This window comes from Emiliania huxleyi, assembly GCF_000372725.1.
Source record: "Emiliania huxleyi CCMP1516 unplaced genomic scaffold EMIHUscaffold_522, whole genome shotgun sequence".
Taxonomy (NCBI): domain Eukaryota; phylum Haptophyta; order Isochrysidales; family Noelaerhabdaceae; genus Emiliania; species Emiliania huxleyi.
Window position 1 is genome coordinate 53,199 of NW_005198077.1, and position 10,898 is coordinate 64,096.

At 67.5% G+C, this 10,898-nt stretch overlaps 6 protein-coding genes across 6 annotated transcripts in view; 2 read left to right on the forward strand and 4 right to left on the reverse strand.

Annotated features, from left to right (window-relative positions):
• EMIHUDRAFT_459499 (hypothetical protein) overlaps window positions 1-404 on the reverse strand; it is a gene marked incomplete at its 3' end in the record, with an annotated part of 3,249 nt that extends 2,845 nt beyond the window's left edge. The window contains exons 1-2 of the mRNA XM_005766092.1: window positions 204-404; window positions 26-49 (exon numbers count right to left, since the gene is read on the reverse strand). Coding sequence (XP_005766149.1) covers window positions 26-49; window positions 204-344 — 165 coding nt within the window. The 5' untranslated portion in view covers window positions 345-404. The remainder of the gene's footprint in view (window positions 1-25; window positions 50-203) is intronic.
• A 705-nt stretch (window positions 405-1,109) lies between these two features.
• EMIHUDRAFT_246657 (hypothetical protein) lies at window positions 1,110-2,063 on the reverse strand (the record flags this gene model as incomplete). The annotated part of the gene is made up of 1 exon (XM_005766093.1): window positions 1,110-2,063. The coding sequence occupies one exon, from the start codon at window positions 2,061-2,063 to the stop codon at window positions 1,110-1,112; it is 954 nt and encodes a 317-aa protein (XP_005766150.1).
• A 118-nt stretch (window positions 2,064-2,181) lies between these two features.
• Window positions 2,182-4,133, forward strand: EMIHUDRAFT_246658 (hypothetical protein; the record flags this gene model as incomplete). Its single annotated transcript, XM_005766094.1, has 10 exons — window positions 2,182-2,316; window positions 2,389-2,450; window positions 2,669-2,729; window positions 2,889-2,966; window positions 3,016-3,088; window positions 3,200-3,237; window positions 3,327-3,378; window positions 3,556-3,612; window positions 3,693-3,744; window positions 3,824-4,133. The coding sequence occupies 10 exons, from the start codon at window positions 2,182-2,184 to the stop codon at window positions 4,131-4,133; spliced, it is 918 nt and encodes a 305-aa protein (XP_005766151.1).
• A 592-nt stretch (window positions 4,134-4,725) lies between these two features.
• On the reverse strand, window positions 4,726-5,142 carry EMIHUDRAFT_246659 (hypothetical protein; the record flags this gene model as incomplete). Its single annotated transcript, XM_005766095.1, has 1 exon — window positions 4,726-5,142. One exon carries the CDS (start codon window positions 5,140-5,142, stop codon window positions 4,726-4,728), a length of 417 nt encoding a protein of 138 aa, XP_005766152.1.
• Window positions 5,143-5,367: 225 nt separating this feature from the next.
• Window positions 5,368-6,217, forward strand: EMIHUDRAFT_371000 (hypothetical protein). Its single transcript, XM_005766096.1, has one exon. It carries the CDS (start codon window positions 5,770-5,772, stop codon window positions 6,142-6,144), a length of 375 nt encoding a protein of 124 aa, XP_005766153.1. The 5' UTR covers window positions 5,368-5,769; the 3' UTR covers window positions 6,145-6,217.
• Window positions 6,218-7,911: 1,694 nt separating this feature from the next.
• On the reverse strand, window positions 7,912-10,850 carry EMIHUDRAFT_246661 (hypothetical protein; the record flags this gene model as incomplete). Its single annotated transcript, XM_005766097.1, has 3 exons — window positions 7,912-8,052; window positions 8,349-8,474; window positions 10,554-10,850. The coding sequence occupies 3 exons, from the start codon at window positions 10,848-10,850 to the stop codon at window positions 7,912-7,914; spliced, it is 564 nt and encodes a 187-aa protein (XP_005766154.1).
• Between the last annotated feature and the right edge of the window lie 48 nt (window positions 10,851-10,898).

A 10,898-nucleotide genomic window follows, 5' to 3' on the forward strand; every position in this document is an offset into this window, starting at 1 on the left:
GGTACGGAGTGGCAAGTCACGAAACCGGCGTGTTGACGAGTGCGGCGGCCTACCCCCGGCGTCGCCGGCCGCATATCAGGCAGTGTGGGGACGAATCCCCGCAACGGGACGTCGTCTCTCTGGCGTGTGTAACGGGGCGGCGGACGTGTGTGATGTCCGCAAGGCTACTACGGCGATATCCCAGCTACGCCGTCAAAGGGAACCTTGATCGCGACCCTCTCTCGGGTGATCTTGTGGATCCCCAGCTTGACTTTGGAGAAGTGGCCGGTGCCGAGCGTCTCGCCGACCTCGTACTCGTCGTGGATGTCGTTGGGCACGTCAGCCACGCTCGCTCGTCCGGCCATTGTCGAGCCGATCTGCGAGGTGCTCACGAGCGCACGTCTGCTCAGGCGGCGTCCAGCGCGCTCGGGGTTCGGACGGCTCTTCGGCCCAAATTTAAAATTACTCGGCCGCGGGCACGACACGCGTGGATTTTCTTTGGCATATCAGAGGCATCACACTCAGAGAACGCGGCGAGTAACAATTCACTCGTTGTGGCGTTGGTTTTCAAAAATCTCTCTCTCACAACAACATCTCTCTCGATCTGTAGCGGGTTGGCGGTTGCGAGAGAGATTTTTCGGGTTGCGAGAGTTCAACAACAAAACACGCTCGAGAGAGAGAGAGAGGGGGAGGGAGAGCACTTGGAGAGAGTCGATCAGTTGTCTTGCGGAACCTCGTTTGCGTTTTTCTCTATTTCGCTGATCCCTTTTAGCGGAGTGCTCCGCGCTCTACTCTTCGCGATGGTGGGCAGGCCTTCTCACAGGCCTTGCCCTACCTATGGCAGCTTCGAGCAGGGCGAGCTGGAGAGGCTCCGCGCCGCCGCTGACGAGATAATGTGACGCAGCTGTTCGTTCCTCCCGCGGTCCCGGCACCCCCACCCGGGCGCGCGCAGCTGCCATGGGGATGCCATGGCAGCTGCCAGCTCAGCCGGTATCTTCTACTCACGAACCCCAACCCGCTACACCGGCGTTGTAGCTTGTACGCGGGTGTGTACACCTGGCTCTGTACGCGTGTGTACGGTACTCGAGCTACTAGTTACGGTAGTTACTATGTTTCTACCAAAAAAATACTCAACCACACTCGCCCCACGGCCTTCGCTGCCCCGGTACTCCACGCACCCAGATGCCACCTGGCCGGCCGCGCTCCCAGCAGCCCCAAGTGCGGCCCGTCCGCGGGTCGACGCCTTGGCTGCGCATGCGCTCGTCCGCCTCTTGCCGCCGCCGCGCCGCCTCCTCCGGATCGGCGCCCGGCCCGCCGGTACTCGGGCGCGCGGTGGCAACCGTGCGCCAGAACCAGCGCGGTGGCGGCGGCGCTACGGGAGTTGCGGCGGCAGGTGCGGAGGCAGCGCCATCGCCAACAGCGGACGAGGAGGCCGCACTCCCAAAGTGCCGAGCGAGGTACGCCACGAACGCTCCATTCTCCAGCGTTGGCCAGCCGCTGGCGGCGCCGCGCTTGGCGGCAACGAGCGCGTCCTTTGCCTGCTGCCAGCCCACCAGGCCGTACTTTTGGAGGTAGTAGCACAACGCGAGGCTCGAGCGGTTGACGCCAGCGTGGCAGACAAAGACCACGCGTGCCGCGTCGGCCGCCCACGTGTAAGCGCACAGCCTGTCGAGGCGCCTCGTCATCGCGACGTCGTCAAAGTCGGCGCGGTCGTCGAATGCCGCACCAATATGTACCACGCCTCCCGGCAGACACGAAGGCCGCTCGCTCGTGTGCAGTGTCACCACAACAGTATGTGCAGGCCACAGCATCGCAGCGAGCGCGTCATGGGATGTGAGCGCAATCGACTGCGATGCGTGCACGTCTTTCAGCTCCGCGACCGCGGTGTCTGCGCCGTCGAGCGCACCACTGGCTGCATCCGCCGCAGCTCGCCTCGGTCGCTTATTCTTATTTACATCGGCGACAGCCTCCTTCTTCCTTGGCGCCGGCGGTCCGGTGCTCACGCGCGCAGTGACCGTCGGCCCGCGGTGCGTAGGGCGATACGCGAGCGCCGGCCCGAGGTCTTTGAGCTCGCGCTTGGACATCGTCGCGTCCCTTTTGGCACGGATTTCTTCTTTTTCTTTATTATTATTAGAGTTAGGCCCCGAACCGGCGTCCGACCCAAGGATTTTTTTCCTCTAGCTAGGTGCAGTGCATGCATGTATGCAAGCCGATTCATCACGTCGGCCACCGCCCCCGCGTTCGTGCGACACCTTTGTCTACGTGGCGGGCGGTGGCGGGCCGGCGGCGACGGTCTTTGGAAAGAATGCAGATCGGCCGTCTGATGAAGCGCACGAGGTGATGCATTGCCCGGCAGCAAGTCATGCGCCGGGATCGATGCTGCGCTGCACGCACATCGAGATCCCTCAGGTGGAGCGCACGCACGCAGTCGTGCTCTCCAAGCCTGCCTGGATGTGGGGGCTAGATCTTTGGTGAGCCGAGGTGCGTTGGGTGCGACCCACCCCGTCACCTCCGGTCTTGCATGTACCAGGTGCGAGATCGGTGCCAACGCGTGTGGCGTGGTCGGCGGGAATGAGGCCGTCTCCTCGCTCCTCGCACACGAGCTCGGGGAAGAGCCGAGGCCTTCTGGGAGGGCTCCGCAGCTGGACGCAAGGCATCTCTCGGACCCGTGACGCAGCCTCCACTGCAGGCTTCTCGGGATGGACCTGCTGCGGCTGGCGCTGGAGCGAGGCGCGACGGCGAGAGCGGCGGTCGGACACCTCACCTCGCTGCTGGAGGAGCACGGCCAGGCGCCGCTTCCATAAAGCAGCCTCCCCGCCGCCCACAGCCACTGACACACCCGCGGGCTGATGGTTGCCAGAGCCGTATGGCCGCTCACCGCTGCCTCTGCTGCACCACCGCCCTGCCAGGGCGGCGCGTGCGAGGAGGGCGGCGACTGGACGTACGAGAACGGCTTCCTGCTGGCAGACGCGCGGCAGAGGGCTCTGGTGATGGGAGGCGAGCTCCTAATCGAAGCTTCCGTGAATCTTCCCACAGGCGGACGCAGGCGAGGCCTTTGTCGTGGAGACGGCGGGGACGCGCCACTGGGCGGTGGAGAGGGTTCCTCCGGGTACGGGCCGCAACATCTCGAACGGCCTCTCGATCCGGACCGGCACCGCGTCTCCCCCGCGCTGCTGCAGCGCCGCAGCACTTGTAGCAGCCCTTTTGCTGACCGCTGCAGGCGTCGAGTCCTGCTCCGCCGGGCTCAAGGAGCTATGCGTCGCAAAGGCGCGGGCCTCGCCGCTGCCTCTCCTCACTGCTGCACTTCACGCAGCTCCACTAGCTCGCCGCCTCCCTTGCCCGCCCAGGGGTGGTGGGACGGCGAGGGCCCCTTCGACTGGAAGCGGAGCGTCGGCGAGGGTCGGGCGGGCGGGGCGCGAGGCTCGCTCTCTCTCTCGGCCAGCCCTTTTCTGCCTCTCCCTCTAGGCGCGGGCGGGAGGGCGCACGCGAAGCTCGACGTGCGCGGGCGCGAGCGGGCGGGCGCCGACCACCTCGCCGCCGCCGCGGGCCGCGTGTCGGACGGCTCGCTCCCTGCAGGAGACGTGGCGGGCTGGCTGGGCTGGATGGCGGGCGTGTTGCGCGACGAGGAGAGCGGTGCGGCGCGGCGGGGCGCTTCTGGGGACGGGTCAAGTACCCACTGCCCTCACCACGCCCCGACTCCAACGCCCTGTCAGGCATCTGCTTCCGGTCTACTCACGGCTTCATGTCGACGGGCTCGCAGATCTCGTGGCGCCCGCCCCGGGACAGGCTCGGGCTCTCCGATGCCACCGCCCGGCGGGGCTGCAGCGAGTTGCCTTGCCTGTAGGCTAGCACGCGGCGGAGGCCACACGGCCTCGCACTTCTTCACCGCCGCCTCGGACCCGCTCGTCGCGTGCTACAAGCGGTGGACGTTCGGCGACCCAGCCGCGGCGGCGGCGGGAGACGGGGGCAGCCTCGCTCTGTGGAGGCGGTGGCGCTCGATCGACCTCGCCGGCCGCTCTGTCCCAGAGGCGATGCGGCGGGCGCTGCTGGAGATCGAGGCGGAGGCCGTGAGCGCCGCAGAGCGAGGCGGCGCGAGCGAGTTTAGTGGGAGCGTCGCGCGCGAGCTGGAGCTGATCAGCTCGTTTGCGGTGTGACGTCGCGCGCGCGCGGGCTCAAGTGGTGGCAGTGTGGACCGTCGCCGTGTGAGGTGCGACGCTGGGGAATGCACGTGTCGCGAGAAAATGCAAAATGGGGGTGCGGCCGTCCCGCCATGCGTCCCGCGTGTCCGCCGCCGACACTAGGGACCCTTCGGTACTAGGGAGCGAGACTAGCGCGCTGCGGCGCGCGGCGAACTGCGCGGCGCGCGGTTTTGGTATCTCCCGTCGATCGATGTTCGCGCCGTCAAAACGCGCTTCACAATCTTTCCCGGGCGCGTGCCGCGGCGGCAAGCTGCATCAGATCACATGCCCAGGTGCCCTCTTACGACGCGCCATCATCCGCAGCGTGCGCCGTGCGGCCTGCGGCCGCGCCCGGCGCGCTGCGCGCACACACACGCCCCGCAGCTGCCCGCCCACGGCCCACGCTGCCCGCCCGCCCTGCTTGCTCATGGTAACCACATCTGTACTAACCTGCCACACACGCGTATACGTACTCGGCCCCCACATTCGACAGTTCCCGGTCCTCCCCTCTGCGCGCCTCTGCTGCACAAGCGCACCACGTCACGCGCGCAACCGACGCAGCTCAGCGCTATAGCATCGTGATCGCAGGTGCTGATTGCGATGAAACGATTGGCGGCGCGCAAGTGCGCGGCGGGAAGAGAGGGCGCGTGCAGAGAGGGCACGCGGCGTCCAGCCCTTTGCACCGCGCCCACTGCTCAATGCACTCCGAGTGGTACTCGTGGCCGCACTTCAGTCTACGAACCTTATCGTCCGCCTCGTAGCGGCCCAGACAGATGCTGCACTCGTCAGCGGCGGAACAGCGCTCGTCGCCATAGCAGCGCTCATCGAGCTGCTTGATCGCGTCGCTCAGTTTTGCCTCGTCCTCCCTCTCCTGCCCCAACCGCTGCTCGTCTGATTGCCGCACGAGGAACGAGATTATCACCCCAACCGCCATCTCGAAGAGCGCGAAGCTCGCCACCACACAGATAGTGCCCGGGTCCGGCATCTGGGCTGCTTCCGCTCCTCTGAGAGCACCGCCTCCGCCTTCTCTACTTGGTGGGAGAGGCACACGCAACGCGTTCCTGCCAAGGGACGTCGACGCGCGCACTTTGATCGAAGATTTCACGGACTTTCTTTGGGGCGGAAGGTGACACATCGGCAAGGAGTTTTAGGTAAATTGTTGGCCGCCCGCGCCACCCCTCCTTGCGGACCGCCTCGGAGACCCGCCGGCTGGGTGCGCGTAGGTGGCGAATAGCTGACGAACGCACCACGAGCTGCGGTGGCTCGGAGAGGAGCCGCATCCGGGCGGAGGGGCGGCGGCGTCGTCGTCATCGTCGTCGTCATCGGCGGCGGCGGCGGCAGCGGCGGAGGCCGCGGCAGCGGCGGCGGGGTCGTCGTCGCCGTCGTCGGCGGCGGCCGTGGCAGCGGCGGCGGCGGCGGCGGGGGCGGCGGGGGCGGCGGGGGCGGCGGCAGAGGAGGTGGACGCCGAGGTGGCGTCGGGCGCCCGCGCGCGTATGGCTGCAGTGGTGGCCGCGGCGTCTCGACGTGCGAGGCAGCTAGTGCTTGTGGGCTCTTGAGGGTCGCTCCTCGTGTCAGTCCTCGAGGCTCGGAGTTGTAGATGCTACGCCCGCGAATGGGATGGGCTCGACCCTTGCCCGCACGGCCGCGACTGCGAGCCATGCAGCCAGCTGCCACGAAGACTCCGACGAGGAGCAGCCCAATAGCCACTCCAATCGCCGCAACTACCGTCCCGCGGGCGTTGTCGGAGCCGGGCGATGCAGCCAGTACTCCGGTCCCTGGCGGTGGCGAGGGCGAGGCGGAGGGCGGCGGTGGCAAGGGCGGCGGCGGGGAGGGCTGCGGCGTGCTTGGCGGCGCCGACGATGGCGGCGAGGGACCAGGGGCCCCCGCTCCACCTCCTCCGCACGCGCAGCACGCCAGGCTCGCGGCGATCCCGCCTCCCCTGAAGTCGGAGCCGCAGTCGAACGGCACGTCTCCAAGTGTGACTTGACCGAGATACTCACAGTCGACGCCACTACCGTCGCTGAAGCGCCAGCCGTCGAGTCTCCAGCCGGGCGTGTCGGCGCAGGTGCCGCACCGCGCATCGTCGCTGTCCCAGCGGCACGGGTTGCGCTCCCTCTCCGCGAGAGCAGCGCACGCGATCCGCTCCAACACATTTTCGCAGACCGCGGGTGCGACGTAGCCCGGGCAGGTCGTCTGCAGCCCGCAGCTGTACCTGGAGTTGATCTGGCCAATGTCCTTTTGCGACAGGACTTGAGTGCTCCCAAATGTGTCCCCGGAATTTGCAGCCTTTGAGCTGCCGCGGCCGTCCGAGACAACCTGGTTGTTGTTGCGGACGACCATCGTGGGCACGCCTCGTTCTCTGGCAAAGGTGGAGCTCGAGTACAGCATAATCGAAAACCAGTCCCAGCTGCTGTCTGGGTCGCCCTGGATGTTGTACCAGTCGCTCGCATCCAGTCGTTCGAAGTTGCCGCGAGCGCCGACCTGCGCGTTCTGAAGCCGCACCTCGATGTGCTCGTCGCGGTCGGGGCGAGAGTGCTCGTGTAAAAAACCGAGGGAGTGTAAGAACTCGTGGACGACGACGCCCTCGAAGGCTGGACAGCCGGAGCTCAGCGTCATCGTCGCAGACGTGTAGGCTCCGACGGTCGCAGACCCTGAGCAGGAGTTCGTTGACCCCTGCGACCCCGAGCCGTAGATTGCGAGCCGCGGCTCGTTGCTGCCGACAAAGGTGGGCTGCGTCTCGTCCGTCTCGTCCGGATCGACCTCGACGAAGCAGATGCACGTGCTCTCCTCGATCCTCGCGATGGCCGCCTCGACGACGCCACGGAAGAGCGAGCCGGGAGCCCACCCGCGGCTCCCGCTCTGCTTCGCAAAGTGCCAACGGATCAGCTGGTCCGGCCACTGCCTGGCGCGCTCGGTGATGCCGAGCCTCCTGGAGCCGCCGTCCTCATGAGAGTGGGCATGGCCATGGCTGTCGGCGACGGCGTCGGCTGCGCCTTCCTCATGGGAGTGGGCATGGCCGCGGCTGTCGGCGACGGCAATAGCCGCGGCTGTAGCGTTGGGGCACTTAGCGGAGCACGGCGGCTCGCTGACGGGACCCGAGCGATTGTTGAACCAACCGCCATTCTGCCTCCACACGCACACACTCGCGCAGCTGCTGCTCCCGCATGCTGATCGCATTGGCGCTGCAACGGCACAGATGAAGATCTCGGTGCACCCAGGCGCATCGTGAACGGCCCGCTCGCAGGTGGTGACGCCGGACGCACGGTCGGTGACGCACTGGTCGAGAGTCGCTGCGACGCCTGTTATGCACAAGCAGAGGATTGACATGATTCCGGCCGTGTCTTCGAAGCACTTTTTTCCGCCTCGTTCGCCGGCCTCAGCGGCATTTGTTTTTTATGACGGGGGTTCGATGACACGGCAGGAAGAAAAGAAGATTCAACGCTGATTGAACCCTGTCCCCCTGATCGTCCTTCCAAAACCCTGCTCGTGGCGGCGTGCAGGTGGGGACCCTGTCCTCCTCCCCTATAGCCTATTCCCTCGTTTGGGTTGTCTGTTTTATTTCATCTGTCTTTCTTTCTGAACCCTGCTATGCCGGCCCCGCGCGGCGGCGGGCGCGGTGCGGCTCGCAGTGTCCGGCTCTCTCCCCCGGCGCGGCGAGCACCGCGGTCCGCGCGCGGAGTTCGCCCCACAAGCCCCCCCCCCCCCCCCGGACCTCCCCGGCTCCAGTGAACAGCGACAACACCAAACACACATATCAGCGGTGCATGATGACCCTGCGGGAAGCGTGTCCTCGACGGAAGCTCCCAAGCTCCACCCAGAGAGTCCCCAGGGTGGTGGCCACGCGCTTCTTCTGAGCAGCTCGCGCTATGAGCGCTGGGCCGCCTCCGCTGCCATCCTGGCGGCGGTCGCCCTGGCCCTCGCAGCGACTGCAGCAGCACGCCTCGCCTCCGTCGCGGCCGCCGCCTCCTCTCGCGCCGCCTCGCGCCCCTCACGCGCCGCCTTGGCCTCCTCCAGCGCCGCCGTGGCCTTCTCCAGCGCCGCCTCAGCCGCCTCCTCCGCCGCCCTGGACTCCGCCTGTGCAGCCTCGGCATCCGCCTCCGCCGCCTCAGCCACCGCCTCGGCCTCCTCCTCCGCCTCCGCCTCCTCCTCCGCCGCCTCCGCCTCAGCGTCCAAGCGTGCCGCCTTTGCCACCTCGGCCGACGCCGCCGCCTGGCTCTCCGCCGTGATGCCGAACCGGATCCTCTCCTCGGTGAGCGTCTCGAGAAGCTGGAGAAGCCTCGCCTCCTCGGCCTTCTTCGCCGCCTCGGCTGCGTCTGCCTCCGACGGCGCCTCGGTACCCTCCTCAGATTCCTGCGACGGCCCCGCCGCGCCCGCCCCGCCGCCCTTCTTCTTCTTCTTCTTGCCCTTCTTGCCCTTGGCGCGCTTCTCCGCCTCGACCTCCGCCAGCAGCTCCTCGGCGTGCCGCGCCGCCTCCTTCTCCTCCGCCGCCCTCTGCGCCGCCCTCTCCGCCGCTCCCGCGGCCCACGCCGCCTCCGCCGCCGCCTTCTCCGCCGCCTTCTCGGCCGCCACATGCTCCTCGAGGGCGCGCACGCACTCGGTGTGGCCCTGCTCCTTGGCAAGCTGCATCGCGGTGTTGCCATCTGCACTGCACAGCGTCACGTCTGCGCCCGCCCGCAGCAAGTAGAGAAGGGCGGCGGGGTGGCCGCGGTAAGCGGCACAAATCAGTGCAGTGTCGCCGGCGTTGGACTGAAGGTTGATCTCTGCGCCGTGCCTGATCAGCGTGTCGACCACTTTCTCCTGGCCTCTGCCGGCGGCGGTCATCAGCGCGGTGCCGCAGAGAGGAGCTTGCTGGTTGATCTCCGCGCCGTGCCGCAACGCCATCTCGACCAGCTTCTCGAAGCCATTCGCGGCGGCGAGACTCAGCGCGGTGCCGCCTTTGCTGGTCTGCAACGAGACATCCGCGCCGCGCTGGAGCAGCGCCTCGGCCAGCCCCTCGTGGCCATGGGCCATTGCGACCACCAGCAGCGTCACGCCGCTCACAGGGCCGTTCGAATAGAGGTACTCGAACGCCGCGTCGACCCGCCCGCCGCCGTCGACCCACGCCAGCACTGCCGCCTCCTCATCGCCTCGCTCAGCCGCGTCCACAACCTCCTCTGGCACCGCACCGCCGCTGCTCGGCTCGGCCTCCTTGCCACCCTCGCCGCTCGAAGCAGAGGCCGCGGCACTCGCACCCACCGCCGCGCCTGCGCCGCCTGCCTCGGCCGACGGCGCCTTGCTCCGGCGCGCAGCCACCTCCCCGAGGTACGTCTTGAAGGCCTGGACGCACTCGGCGTGGCCCTCCTCCTTGGCCAACTGCAGCGCCGTCCTGCCTTGTGCGCGCAACGTCATGTCTGCGCCCGCCCGCAGAAGGCGGAGCACGACGGCGGGGCGGCCGTAGAAAGTGGCGAGAACCAGTGCGGTGCAACCGTTCTTGTCTTGCCGGTCGATCTCTGCGCCACGCCGCAGCAGCAGGTCGACCACCCGCTCTTTGCCGCCTTTGGCAGCCGTTGCCAGCGCCGACCACGCGGCGGAGTCCTGTGGGTTCAACTCCGCTCCGTGCTGCAGCAGCAAGTCCACCATTCGCTCGCGGCCGTTGTGGGCGGCAAAGTTCAGCGCAGTGGTGCCGCGACTGGTTTGCAGGTTGATGTGTGCGCCACGCTTCACGAGGAGCTCGACAATCTGCGTGTGCCCGTGCTGTGCGGCGAGTATCAGCAGGGTGCATGGAACCGTGCGGCCGCTGACCTGAGAGGGTTGCTCAGCGAGAGTGTCGGCCTTCCCGCCGACATTCAGCCACGATCGCACTGGTCCCACGCGGCCGTCCGTAGCCGCCTTGAGGACGTTCTTTGGGACTTCACCACCCGGCGCGCTGTCAGCAGACGGCGGCGGCGGCGTGCGGAGCGCGGCGTTGGCGCGGGAGGGCGAGGCGGGCATTGTGTGCGGCGCCAGGTCGATTTCTTTTCTGGGGGAGCTTGGCGAGGCTCCAACAACCAGAGTGAAACTGCGCGCCTTTCCCCGGGGACCAGTGTTGTGCGAGTTGTGAAAGATTACACATGGTACGATTCGCTAGTTGCCAAGCCCAGACACAGAGTCAGTGAGAGACACGGTGAGAGAGGCAGCCCCCCCCGAGACGGCGTCCCCGCTACAGCTTCAGTTCGCTTAACAATAGCGAACACACATCCATGAAGGGCAGCACGTCTCCGTCCACCTGCGGCGAGGGCGGGGGCGGCGAAGGGGGTGGCGGCGAGAGGGAGGCGGCGGCGAGGGCGGGGGCGGCAAAGGGGGCGGGGGGGCGAGGGCAGTGGCGGGTAAGGAGGTGGCGAGTAAGGGGGTGGCGGGTGTGGAGGTTGCGGCGAGGACCTTCCGGATGTCCAATAGGTACGAGTCCTCCTGGATCTTGTACAGCTGCAGGCCGACCTTGACCTTGAAGCGCGTCATCGGCTCCTGCCCCATCCCCTCGCTCGCGGTGCGCGCGGTGCACGGGCGGCACTTGAGCGAGTACTGCGCCACGATCTTCCACTCGAACTGCAGCACGCGCAGCGCGCGGAAGATCTCGAGCATCATGTCGGCCGGCGACATCGAGCTCTGCACGCCCAAGTGCCACCGCCGCTGCACCGCCTCGGGCGCGCCGCGCTGCACGCTCGATGCGGCGAGCATCGCTGCGCTCTCGGCGAGCTGCTGCGGCTGGATCAGCCATACGCCGAA

Coding starts and splice junctions, on each gene's coding strand:
- EMIHUDRAFT_371000 (XM_005766096.1), top strand. CDS start 5,770: ATGGGATGGGCTCGACCCTTGCCCGCACGGCCGCGACTGCGAGCCATG.